Source organism: Lynx rufus, unplaced genomic scaffold (assembly GCF_022079265.1).
Source record: "Lynx rufus isolate CCGP_SWC_20201006 ecotype Redwood Valley unplaced genomic scaffold, mLynRuf1.p SCAF_19, whole genome shotgun sequence".
Lineage (NCBI taxonomy): Eukaryota > Metazoa > Chordata > Mammalia > Carnivora > Felidae > Lynx > Lynx rufus.
The window spans coordinates 31,652,385-31,665,671 of NW_025814833.1; the positions used below are offsets into that span (position 1 = coordinate 31,652,385).

At 41.8% G+C, this 13,287-nt stretch overlaps 1 protein-coding gene across 11 annotated transcripts in view; it reads right to left on the minus strand.

The window, feature by feature from the left end:
- The window catches only part of ATP11C (ATPase phospholipid transporting 11C), a 174,206-nt gene that overhangs the window by 72,456 nt on the left and 88,463 nt on the right, over positions 1–13,287 (minus strand). For all 11 annotated transcript variants that reach the window (XM_047082036.1, XM_047082035.1, XM_047082038.1 and 8 more), the window contains 3 exons: positions 13,058–13,147; positions 10,417–10,497; positions 8,031–8,138 (listed from right to left, as the gene is read on the minus strand). In XM_047082036.1, coding sequence (XP_046937992.1) covers positions 8,031–8,138; positions 10,417–10,497; positions 13,058–13,147 — 279 coding nt within the window. The remainder of the gene's footprint in view (positions 1–8,030; positions 8,139–10,416; positions 10,498–13,057; positions 13,148–13,287) is intronic.

A 13,287-nucleotide genomic window follows, 5' to 3' on the forward strand; every position in this document is an offset into this window, starting at 1 on the left:
AGGGCAGGAGGCCGAAAAGAGCCTTCCCTCGCTGGTACAGGCATACAGGGTGTGACTGATGGCTGTGCGGAGACAGGTGCAAAATATGCCAGCATCCAGAATCGTGGACCCTGCTCTCACGGGAGGCAGAAGCCATCTAGGTCTAGGGGACAGGCAAGAAGCCTTCCCTGGCACAGTCTCAGGAAACGTGACCGCTGCTAGAGGAGAGGTAGAAGCAGACACCAGTTGCTGCTGGGGATGGGGCAGAAAAGCCGCTGATACCGGGGTCCTAGCGCTAATAAAAGTCAGAGTTCAACCGCCGTTGGAGGAAGGGTGGAAGGATGGCGACAAGGCATTCAGTACCGAGGCGAAGGTGCCCAAGCTCTGCTGAATACGGGAGCAGGAGAACCAAGAAGAAATCGTTCTGTTGTCACCAGGAGCCGCAACGAGTAACAGTAAGAAATAGCAATCTATCGCGGGGGGGAGGAGAAAAGGCACAGACGGGCACTCGGGGTGTCAGGGCCATAAGGACCTGCCGCAAGCGGAGGGTGGAACAGGAACACTGACGAAGGCCCTCTGGTACCCCGGGCCCCACACAAAGCACAGGGCAATGGCAATCCAGCACTCCCGGAGCTGGAATTTCCAGCGAGGTACTGAATGAAAGTAGCAAGAGCTATACAGCAAAAACCAAAGCCGGCTCAAGTCCCGACTGGACTCGCTTACCCTTCACACCGATGGGCAGACGGAAGAGGTGTGCCCACTTCAGAACATAAATACGACTGACCTGGGTCTCTAGCTTTGGTTTACATACGAGGTCCAAAATTCAATACAAAAATACAAGACACATAAAACACAAGACAAAGATGACCTACCACGAAGAGAGAAAGGAATCAACAGGACCAGTTCCCGAAACGTTGAGATGTTGGATTACAAGACAGGCATGTAAAAATAAAAATAACTATGATTAAGGGGCACCTGGGTGGCTCAGTCAGCAGACTGGATGCAAAAAGGGAAATAATCAGGGAACCTGAAGAAACGCTTCTGTATTTCCAACACCAACACCCATACTCTTCCTTACAGAGAACCGTGAGCTCCTTTCACCTTGGGAATCCTCAAGTCCTGTCTGTAGGCTCTCATCTCTGTCTTCTAAGATTCCATCTAGGCCCATGGCTTCATGTACCATCTACACGTTGATGAAATCCAAATTTCAACTGACAGCTCAAATAGGTCTCAGTTCCAGCCTTGACAATTCCATCTGGATGTCTAATAAGTATCTCAAAATTAACACGGCTAAAATGGAATTCTTGATTTCCCCTTTACTCCCACATCTGTCACAAAACCCATTCTTCTCCCCGAATCTCCATCTGATTTAATGGCACTGGCATTTGGTTTAAATAGCTCAATTTAATTCACCCATCTCCTCAAGCCAAAACCAAGAAGGCTACCTTTATTCTTTTTTGCTCTTTTTCTCCCTCCCTGCATCCAATACATCACTAAATCCTGATGATTCTACCTCCAAAATATATTCCAAATAGATCCATTTATCTTAATCACAAGGCAGGTGGTACAAAGTTGTGGTTATAAGCAGGGACTCTACACCCAAACTTGTTTCAAATCCCAGGCTTTCCACTGACTAATCATGGACAAGTTTCTTAACCTCCCTGAGCCTCAGTTTTAATCATTTGTAAAAGGGAACAGTACAAGTACCTACTTCATAGGACTGTTATAAAGTTAAGGACTTTTTTTTTAATGTTTATTTATCTCTAAATAGAGAGCAAGCAAGAGCATGCGAGCAGGGGAGGGGCAGAGAGGGAGAGAGAATCGCAAGCAGGCTCCATTCTGTCAGCGCAGAGCCTAACGCGGGGCTTGATCCCACGAATCGTGAGATCGTTGGCCTGGGCTGAAATCAAGAGCTGGACACTCAACTGACTAAGCCTCCCAGGTGCCCCTAAAGTAAGCATTAAATCAGTTAATATAACGTGACAGGGAATACCTGGCATATTTACGTTATATATAAATGTTAACTACTATTTTTATTATCGTTATCTCTACTCGTATCATCCTGATATAGGCTCTTATCCTCTTTTGCAAGTGACTCCTGGCTTTAAAACCCTTCAAAAAATTCCCACTGCGCTGAGGGTACACACCAAGTTACTCTCTTACTCAACAATAGTCTACCCACTCCCAGGCAAGCAATCAAACATTTAGATACTTTTGGTTTATAAGCATTTCTTGCCACACACAAATATTCCAGAAAGGGCCGAATCAAATAGCATTTCACACAATAGCATAAACTGATTTAATTAAGATTATACCTGGCTGAGATCGGCCTCCAGGCAAAGAAAGAAGCCCGAGGAACAAAAGGAGGAAGATGGGGGGGCCTTTCTATGTCACACACTGAAACAAGTAATAAAAATAATTCTTCTCAAATTCTTCTGAAGAATCAAAGAGGGAACACTCCCAAACTTACTCTATAAGGCCAGAATTACTGATACCGTTTTATCAGGAAAAGACAGAGAAGAGAAAAAAACTACACACCAATATCCTCAATGAATACTGATGACAAAATCCTGAACAAAATTCTACCAAACCAAATCCAACAGCACGTTAAAATGATCGTACACCATGACCAAATGGGGTTTATCCTTGGGAATGAAAGGATACATACAAAAGTCAATCAGTGTAATGTAACATACAAGAGCAACAACAGACGAAAGCTATATGGTCATTTCGATCAATGCAGAAAAAGTATTTGGCACAATTCAACATTCTTTCATGATGAAAACACTCAATAAACAGAAGAGAAAAAAATGACCTCGACATAATAAAATCCATGTATGAAAAGCCCACAGCTAACATCATAGTCAGTGAGGAAAGAAAGAGTGAAAGCTTTTCCTCTCATATCAGGAACAAAGCAAGGATGTCCACTCTCAGTATGACGATTCTATATTGTACTGGAAGTTCCAGCCAGAGCAATTAGACGGAAAAAAAAGGGAGGGGAAGGGAAGAGAGAGAGAGAAATAAAAGGCATACAAATTGGAAAAGCAGTAAAATTATCCTGGTTTGCAGATGGCATAATATTATACGTAAAAAACCCTAGATTCCACACACAAAAACCTGTTAGAATTAGTAAGTGAATTCAGCAAAGTTGCAGGATATAAAACCAACACTCAAAATCAGTTGTACTTCTATACACCAACAATGACCAATCCAAAAAGGAAATTAAGAAAGCAATCTCATTTTCAATAGCATCAAAAAAGATAAAATAGTCACTGTATGTTAACTAACTGGAATTTAAATAAAAATTTAAGAAAAAAAGATAAGATACTCAGAAATAAGTTTAACCAAAGAGTTAAAGGCTTGCACACGGAAAGCTACAAAGCATTGCTAAAAGAAATCAGAGATAATAAAAATAAGTGGAAAGACATTTCATGTTCATGAATTAGAAGATTTAAGCTTGTTCAAATGCTTGCATTATTCAAGCAATGACAGGCTCAATGGAATTCGTATCAATATGCCAAGACATTTTTTTGCAGACATGGAAAAAAAAATCCTAAAATCATATGGAATCTCAAAGGACCCCAAGTAGGCAAAACACTGTTGAAAAGGAAAAACAAACTTGGGGAGTCCTCACAATCCCAGATTTCAAAGCATACTACAAAGCAACAATAATTAAGACAGTATGGTACTGGTGTAAAGACAAATACATGGACCAATGAAGAGAGAGCCCACAAATAAACCTTTGCACATACGGCCAAGTGATTTTCAACGAGGGTGCCAAGACTATGCGAGGGAAGGACAGTCTCTCCAATAAATGCTGTTTCTGCATGCAAAACAATGAGGTTCGACTCTTACCTCACACCATATACAACAATTATTCAAAATGAATCACAGACCTAAATGTTAAGACCTAAACTTCTTTGACTCCTACAAGAACATCAGGAAAAAGCTTCAGGACACTGGGTTTGGCAATGATTTCTTGGACATACGTTAGAAATGGGAATACATCAAACTTAAAAACTGCACCCAAAGGAAACAATCACACAAGGAAAAGGTAACCTATGGAATGGGAGAAAACACCTGCCAATCATATATCTGATAAAGAGATAATATCCAGAAAATATAAGGGACTTCTACAACTCAACAACAAATATGCAAATACCCTGGTTAAAAAATGGGCAAAGGATTTGAATAGACTTTCTCCAAAAAAGATACACAAGTGGCCAAAAAGCACATGAAGAGTGTTCCACATCTCTAATCATTTGGGAAGTACAAATGGAAACCACAATGAGAGATTTCACACACGTTAGGATGGCCACTATCAAAAGAACAGAAATTAACAAGTGCCGGAGAGGCAGAGACGCTGAAACCCTTGTACGCTCTAAGTGCAAAGGTCAAATGATACATCCGTTATGGAAAACAGAACGCAGGTTCCTCAAAAAGTTAAAACTAGAATTACCACATGATTAAGACATTTTGCTTCTGGGTATTTTGCTCCGGGTATATATCGAACATAATTCAAAGCAGGATCTCAAGTGTATTTGTACACTTGTGTTTGTCCTAGCATTATTCACATAGCTAAGAGGTGGAAGAAAATGCAGGGGCGCCTGGGTGGCTCAGTTGGTTAAGGGTCTGGCTCTTGATTTCAGCTCAGGTCATGATCTCACAGTTCATGGGACGGAGCCCCACGATGGGCTCCCTGCTTGGGATTCTCTCTTTCTCTCTCTCTGGCCACTTCCCCACATCTCTGTCTCTGTCTCTGTCTCTCTCTCTTTCTCTCTCAAAAACAAATAAATATTTAAAAAAAAAAAGAAGAAAATATAATATATGCACAAAATGGAATATTATGTAGTCTTAGTATTGAACCAGGAGTTGAGGTGCAAGTCACCATTGCAGATGCTTAAATCAACCTTTTTAATAAATTGATTATCAGTTATTTTAAAAAAGCGGGGGGGGGGGGGGATTTCTGTCATATGCTCCAACATGGATGAACCTTGAAGACATAATGCCAGTCAAATAAGCCAGTCCCAAAAGGACAAATACTGTATGAACTCAGTCATGGGAAGTCTTTCTCTAAAGTAGTCGAAGTCATAGAAATAGAAAGTAGAAAGGTGTTTAGCAAGGGGTGGAGGCAGGGGGTAGTGTTTGGTGGTTATAAAGTTTTAGTGTTACAAGGTGAAAAGATTCTAGAGATTTGTTGTACAACAACGTGAATATACTTAACACTATTGCAAGTGTGCACTTAAAAATGGTTAAGACGGCATGGGTGCCCGGCTGGCTCAGTCAACGGAACATGTGATTCTTGATCTTGGAGCTGTTGTGTTCAAGCCCCACACTGGGTGTAGAGATTATTTAAAAAAATAAAATCTTAAAAAAGAAAATGGTTAGGATGGCTCTCTTGGGTCCTTGCTTCCAAGATGACCAAGAAAGGAAGGAATTACGGTAATGCTGCAAAGGGCCACAAGCCACTGCACTCATCGCGTGCCCAAGGACAAGGCCATTACGAAGTTCGTTATGTGTAACACAGTAGAGGCCGCTGCCGTCAGGGACATTTCTGAAGCAAGGGTCTTTAAGGCCTATGTGCTTCTCAAGCTTTACGTCCAACTACATTACTGTGTGAGCTCTGCCATTCACGGCAAGGTAGTCCAGGATCGCTCTCGTGAGGCTCCGAAGGCCCAAACACCCCCACCCCTATCTAGACCCGTGGGTGCTGCCCCACGACCTCCACCAAAGCCCATGTAAGGAGCTGAGTCTTTGAGGACTGAAGAAAAACTGTTCTCTGGAAAAAAAATAAAATGGAGATTACACTTTAAAAAAATGCTTAAGAAGGTCAACTTAATGTTATGTGCTTTTTAAATCACAATAACAGAATGAAATAAAAAATAAATAATACTTTGAGATTGGGATAAAATATTTGTAAAAGACATATCTGATAAAAGACTATTATCCAGGGTATTTTATTTTATTTACTTTTCTATAGAGTATTCTTTTTCTTTTTTGAAGTTTATTTATGGAGAGAGAGAGAGAGAGAGAGAGAGAGAGCGAGCGAGCACGAGCATGAGCAGGGGAGGGGCAGAGAGAGAGGGAGAGAGGGAGAATTCCAAGCAGGCTCTACACTGTCAGTGTGGAGCCCAAAACGAGGCTCGAACTCACAAACCATGACCTGAGCCGAAACCAAGAGTCAGCACTTAACCACCTGGGCCACCGAGACAGCCCCAAAATATTTTTTTAAAAACCTTAAAACTCAACAATAAGAAAATGATCACTCCATAAAACAGTGGACAAAAGACCTGTGTAGACAACCTCACGAAAGAAAATATCGAGAGGGCGTGGACACATTAAGACATGTTGAACACTATACATCATTCGGGAAATGCAAATTCAAACAAAAACGAGATGCCACTAGACACCTATTAGAACTGCCAAAATCCAAAACACTGACGACAAACGTTGGCCAGGATGTGGACAAGCAGGACCTCTCGTTCACTGCCGATGGGAACGCAACATGCACAGCGTCTTTGGGGACAGCTTGGCAGTTTCTTACAAAACATGCTTTTACCATAAAATCCAGTAGGCACGCTCCTTGATAGTTACCCAAATAAATGAAAATCTCAGGTCCATGCAAAAACGTGCACATAAATGTTTACAGCAGCCTGATTCATAATTGCCATGACTCAGAAGCAATGAAGGCGTCGTTCAGAAGGTGAATGGTTGGGAAACTGGTACCTCCAGACAATGGGGGTATCATTCAGTGCTAACAAGGAAGGACGTATCAAGACACGAAAAGACAGGGCATGAACTTAAACGCGTCTTGTTAAGTAAAGGAAGCCAATCTGACAAGGCTACACATACTGTGTGTGATTCTAACAGTGTTAATATTATGGAAAAGGCAAAACTACGGAGAGAGTAAAAAGGCTAGTGGAGACCTGGCATGGGAGGGATGAAGGGATAAAGAGGCAAAGCACAAAGGATGTTGAGGGCAGTGAAACGATTCTGTATGATATCACGACGGTGGGTACTTGTCATCAGACATTCGTCTGAGGTCACACAATGTCTAACAAGAGCGGACTCTAACATAAACTGTGGGCTTCGGGTGATAATGATGTGCCGGTGTAAGTTCATGGATTGCAACACGTATGCCGCTATGGAGTACTGATGGCGAGGGACGTGGCGCGTGTGTGGGAAAACGGCGTGTACGTGAACTCTGTGCTTCGCGCCCGATTTTGCTGTGAACCTAAAACTCTCAAAAGTAATGTTTATTATTAACTGAAATAAAATCTGCTGGGAACAAAAAATACTCTTCGATGTGGGGGAGTCTAAAATCTTCCTGACAGGGGTCTCATTAGGTGATAAAAATAATCCCATGGAACTCTCGTACATCGCTGGCGGGATGTAAAACGGTACAGCTGCTGTGGAAAACAGCTTGGTGCTTCATGAAAAAGTTGAACACGGACCTACCTTGTCACCTAGCAATTCTACTCCTAGGTATATACCCCAGAGAATTGACAACAGGTATTCAAACAAAAACTTGTCCGCGAATGCTCACACCGGCCATGTTCAGAATAGCGAACAGGTGGGAAGAACCCCAAATGTCCATCAACTGGCGAACGGGAAAAGAAAAAATGGTAGAGCCGTGTGATGGAATATTAGCCATAAAAATGAGAATTACTAATATATGCTACAACAAGAATAGAGCTCGAGAACATTACATGAAGTGAGAGAAGCCAGACACAAAAGGCCACACGGCGTATGATTCCATTTATAGGAAATGTAAATACATCCATATCCATCCATCCATCCATGGATACAGATACATCCATAGAGACAGAAAGAAGATTAGTGGTGGCCAGGGCCTGGGAGAGGGAGGACATGTGGCATAACTATGCATTGCCGATGGAGGTGACCTTTTAGGGCGATGAAAACGTTGTGGAACTAGATAGTGTGGACGGCTGCACAACGGTGTGAATGTACTACATGTTGCTAAATTGTATATTTTAAAATGCTGTGTTTTTACCATGATTAAAAAAAAAAAAAATTAACTACAAACGTACCTTGATTTTTTCACTCTCTTTTCTCACTCGCTTTGCATTTTCAATAATGTAAACAGTGCTTTTGTTGACTTCATTGTCAGCTCTGTGTCTCAGCCAATCCTCATATCCCTAAGGGGATAAAAATAACTATAGTCAAGCTCACATAGAAATTCTTTTTTTTTTTTTAATTTTTTTTTAATGTTTATTTATTTTTGACACAGAGAGAGACAGAGCATGAACGGGGGAGGGTCAGAGAGAGGGAGACACAGAATCTGAAGCAGGCTCCAGGCTCTGAGCTATCAGCACAGAGCCCGACGCGGGGCTCGAACTCACAGAGTGTGTGATCATGACCTGAGCCGAAGTCAGATGCTTAACTGACTGAGCCACCCAGGCGCCCCTCATAGAAATTCTTAATAAATTTCTATAACCCCCCTCCCCGAGTCACCAGTTAAGATTATAATATTAATCTCAACTCAGATCTCTGCTAATCTCTGCTAAAGAGACAACACTGTATATTTTTACAGCAAAACTAAGATACGCTTTCAAAACACCCCTTCGGTAAATAGCTTTACTGTGTTAAAAGGTTTCGCCATTCCATAGATGAGTATCAATGAAAACACAGGCATCAGAACCGTAATATGTGAAGGACTATGACTTATTCTTCTGATTCTACTCTTATTCAAGTTAGTGCTAATTTCTCTACCTTTTCTAAAAAATGTTTATTTATTTGGTGGGGGGGGGGGGCGGATAGAGAGGGAGGGAGAGAGAGAATCCCAAGCCAGCTCCACGCTCATATTGGAGCCTGACACGGGGCTCGATCTCACGACTGTGAGATCATGACCTGAGCCAAAACTGGACACTTGACCGACTGAGCCACCCAGGTGCCCCAATTTCCTCACTTTTTAATTTGACAATATTTTCCCCCTGGGTTTTATTTTCTTACAGACCTAATCACTTAAATATATTCCTCTACAGTAGACTGTTGGGAGCGACCATCTCTGAGGAAATAGAATTCTTTCCCAGGGATAGAGAACAGAAAAGGCAAGATTGGATTATTTTGGCAGAGAATCTATGATAAGGTTTGGACTTCAACAGTTAAACTTCTCCACGGACTTGGTGGTAAAGGAAACTATAAATTGGTGTTCATCTTTTAGAGTTAAAAGTAATCAGGGAAAGGTCTAATGGCTCATTTTTCGTTGGGTTTTTGTATGAAGTAAATTTAAGCCAAAGGAACTAAGGAAAGAGGATGTGCATTTGTTTGAGCATGACCTCTTCTCCTTTTTTTCTTTATAATAATGTCTGTACCTTTTCAAATATAACTGTTTGAAAAAAAAAAAATCTCTTGATCGCCTTCCCTTTTTTTCCCAGCGCTATATTCATTCCTGTTCTGTCCCTCTTTATGACAATGCTAGGCTATCACTTCCGATGGTACCTTCTGTGATGTCAGTGAGGAAAGAAAGGCCCTAACATGAACTAGTATAGGGAGTAAAATGAATCAGTAAGAGCTTTTGTAAACCATGCAAGCTATTCTTGGAACTGGCAATTCTGTGATGTTAAAGAAAATAATCCTAACAGCCTAAGGGAAAGAACATTCCAAATGTCTTTATTTAGCAACCAAACACTTGATAAAATATTCTTGCAGTTCCTGGTAGGGAAGATAGAAGACCAGATAACCCCTAAGAGGACCGGTAACCTTGTTCCAAATACCATTAAGCAGACCTTCATTTCTGAAGTTCTTTAGGGTAAGTTTTAGAGCTCTTTGATAAGTACTATCTAAAAGTATGTTTGCAATTAGCCAGGTCCTACGGACTGTCCCAGGGCCTGATAAACACTGCCACCCCACTCTTCACCTCCAGTTTCCCATTTCCACTTTCAATTTCATGTGGAAGTTTTCAAAGGGACAATCGTACAAAATGCTCAAAATACTTCAAAGACATCAGCATCAGAAACCATGGCAATCGTCGGCTTTGATGACAAACAAGAATAAAAGTCTCCTCTCCCACCACCCACTTCGGCAGCATCGGGGAACATAACACATATAAAACATTTGTGTTATCGAGTTCTCTGCTTTAGGCGACGACAGCAAAAAATTCACTAGAATGGGAATTTTTCGGATAAAGATATACCACACTGGAAAAATTCGCCTCTCATTTCCTGACTGAGCTGTACCTTCTCCCGACTTTCTTTTCGGGTTACAACCCCCCACACGAATACTCAGGAGCAAATGGGCAAACGAAATTAAAGACGTACCTTCCAGTCATTTTCATGGTTTCGACAGGGGCCGAATATAAACTGAATCCATCAAGGATACTGCCCACTCCATATAAATATGAAAAAGGAACTTTGACAAGAAAATGCACACCAGACAGGAGTGAAATGCACGCGTAATTGTGAATGAGAAATTTACCTGCTTGATGGCTGTAACAGTTATAACAAAGAAAAGCGGAAGTCCACTGGTAACGGGGCTCGTTGGTGTGTCTACCGTGACCTAGGGAAAGAAATTCAGTTGGACGTGAAATGAAAACAGGCCATTTGCGTGCACGCGGGACGTACCTGCTGCATCCATTTCAGGCAAAAAGTACAGACAAGACACATTCCGGCAGCAGGGTGAGTATTAATGCTCATCAAAACAAAAGCAATCCGCACAGCAGTTAGTTGAAGATAACAGTTCTAAATTCAGGCTTCGCTTTCAGTCCAGCTTGGATTAACTCCTTCAATGAAATACAACCAATCATTCACCATCCATTTGCTGAGCACCCTTCTTTCAGCCCCTGGGCTCTAAGGGGCTACGCTCTACAGATGTCGCTTTTAATAAGATAGAGAACAGTCCCTGCCCTCCTAAAGGTGGCAGCTGACAGGAAAACCAGACGTCGAAACAAGCGAGACGCTGAGACCTAAAGAGTAAGCGGAAATGAACTAGATGAAGGACGGGCTTTCAGGCACAGTGAACAGCATATGCAAAGTCTCCGTGGTTGGAGGGAGTGTAAGGAAGCCAGCGGCAAGAGTGTGGTGTGAGATGGCCGCTGCAGAGGGAGACAGAGGCAAGACCAAGCGGGGCCCTCTAGGCTAGAGTTCATGCTTTACCCCACGCTGGGAAATAACGGAAGCTTTTAGGCAAGGAGAGGTCCCATGAACAGAACTACAGTTTGGAGAGATCATTCTCCCTCATTTGAGGCAAGCGGAATGGAAGGGAACAGGAGAGAAGGCAGGGAATGCACTTAGCAGGCTGCTGCCATAATCCAAGTAAAAGATGTTGGCTTGGATAAGGGTGGCCGAAGGTCCACCTGGAACGAACCTCCAGAGATATTTAGGGGTTAACGAGGAATTTCTTGTCAGGGGCGATTAAAGAGATCTTCCAAGTTTCTGGTTAACATGGCTGGGTAGATGGTGTCGTCATTCACCGAAACAAAGGAATACTGAAAGCCAACTAGATCTGAGGGACAGAGGACCAGGAGTTCATTCTGCCCCCCACCATCCCTAATCTGCCCCCCAATCTCATCTCTGATCCCCACCACGGGCTTGTCTCTGCCACATACCCTGAGTCAGAGCCATAGGCTTTCATGTGGCTCTGTGCCCTCAGGCCCACCCTGAGATACCAGTCTGGCATTCTTCACCAGGTAAACTCGCTCTGGTCTTTCAAGGCTCAGTTCAGATATCATCCACGCATTGAAGCCTTCTTAAGCTCCTTTTGGTCAGAAAGACATATTAACTTCCACCGTATCCCTGTAAGATGTTGCCCAGGCTACTTTTATGACTTGTACTGCATTAAATTAGAGGAATACAGGACTGTCTTCTTGGCTGTACCGAAAATTCCTTAAGGATAGAAAAGTCCTATCTTGATTTGCATCTATTTGCTAGAATCGCTGCGAGGCGCACGGTAGGTGCTTGGTACGCATCCACCGAATCCAACAGAACTGTGCTGTGTACCACGTGGAAGGATTCTTCAAGCTTTTCTGCCGTCGATTTCATGCTGTCCTGTAAGATATCTTACTGTGGATCTAAAGGAGCTCCTTTTCAAATGCCCCATCATTTAAGGCTGAAATGGGCTCTTTCCCATAGCATAACCCAGATTAGTTTTAAGTAGCAGAGCTAAATTAAATTACAGTACCATTTACTCAAAGCCTCAAAGTGGATAAACAGAAGCATTTTCCATTAACAAGGCATTTGAGCGATTTCGTTGGGATGTTTCTGCTTCGTTTGAAAAATGAAATGAGGAAAAAAAAAATTCCCTTACTGTAATAAAATTTCCTGGGGGTAATCTTGGTGAGGGAAAACTTTTGATAGCTCATAGACTTAAAGATGGAGAATGCAACGTTAAGAGGTCTAAAATGTTAAACATAAAACATTAGCAGGAACACAGAGAAGATCAAGTCTGCCAGGCTTTCATACTTAAAAGTAAATGAATGAGGAAGAGCAAACCTGATAATCACAAAGAAAAAAGGATAAACTTTCAATTAAGCTGAAGCTGGTGCTCAACAAAGTAAAACTATTAATTTGAACATTTTTGATTTTGGTGTATGGCACTGAAATTAACGGCACACAATATACGTCCTTCTAGGATGAACAAAGATAGGAAATCAATGAAAGCTTTTAAAGAAAGTAACAAATTCTCAACAGGTTTTCTTTCTTTTTTTTTTTAACAGGTTTTCTAAGTAAAAATGCTACTTTAGAAATATATAAAATCATATAAATCTTGAAATGTAACGTTAATATTTTAAAAAGTCTTAGTTTTAAATTTTTAAATTTATTTATTTATTTGAGAGTCAGAGAGCGTGAGTGGGGGAGGGGCAGAGAGAGAGAGAGAGAGAGAGAGAGAGAGGCAGAGAGAAAGAATCCCAAGCAGGCACAACACCTGACGTGGGGCTCGATCCCATGACCTGCACTGACATCAAGAGTCAGATCCCTAACAGACGGAGCCACCCAGGAGCCCCTAAAATATCTTATTAAAACAAGCCCTGAAACATCTTTTGGTCACAGGACATTTGAAAATTACAAATGGACCGAGAATCTGTTTGAAGTGATTAAGTTTCTAAGAGAGGAGTTCTTACCTGTACAAGGAAAATGATGAGAAAATAGAAATTTGCAATTCTTCTAAACTGTTCAAACAGATTCTTTGGGAGGAAGTTCCAAAGTGTATACTGTATGGGAGTAAAAATAAAAAGAGTATGATTAGAAAGGAAACTTGAAAAACCCTAATAATGACTCATAGGGGTCAGATTATCAAGACACTTTGAAAGCACATTTAAAACCCAAACCTCACACATACAAAGAAGCATAC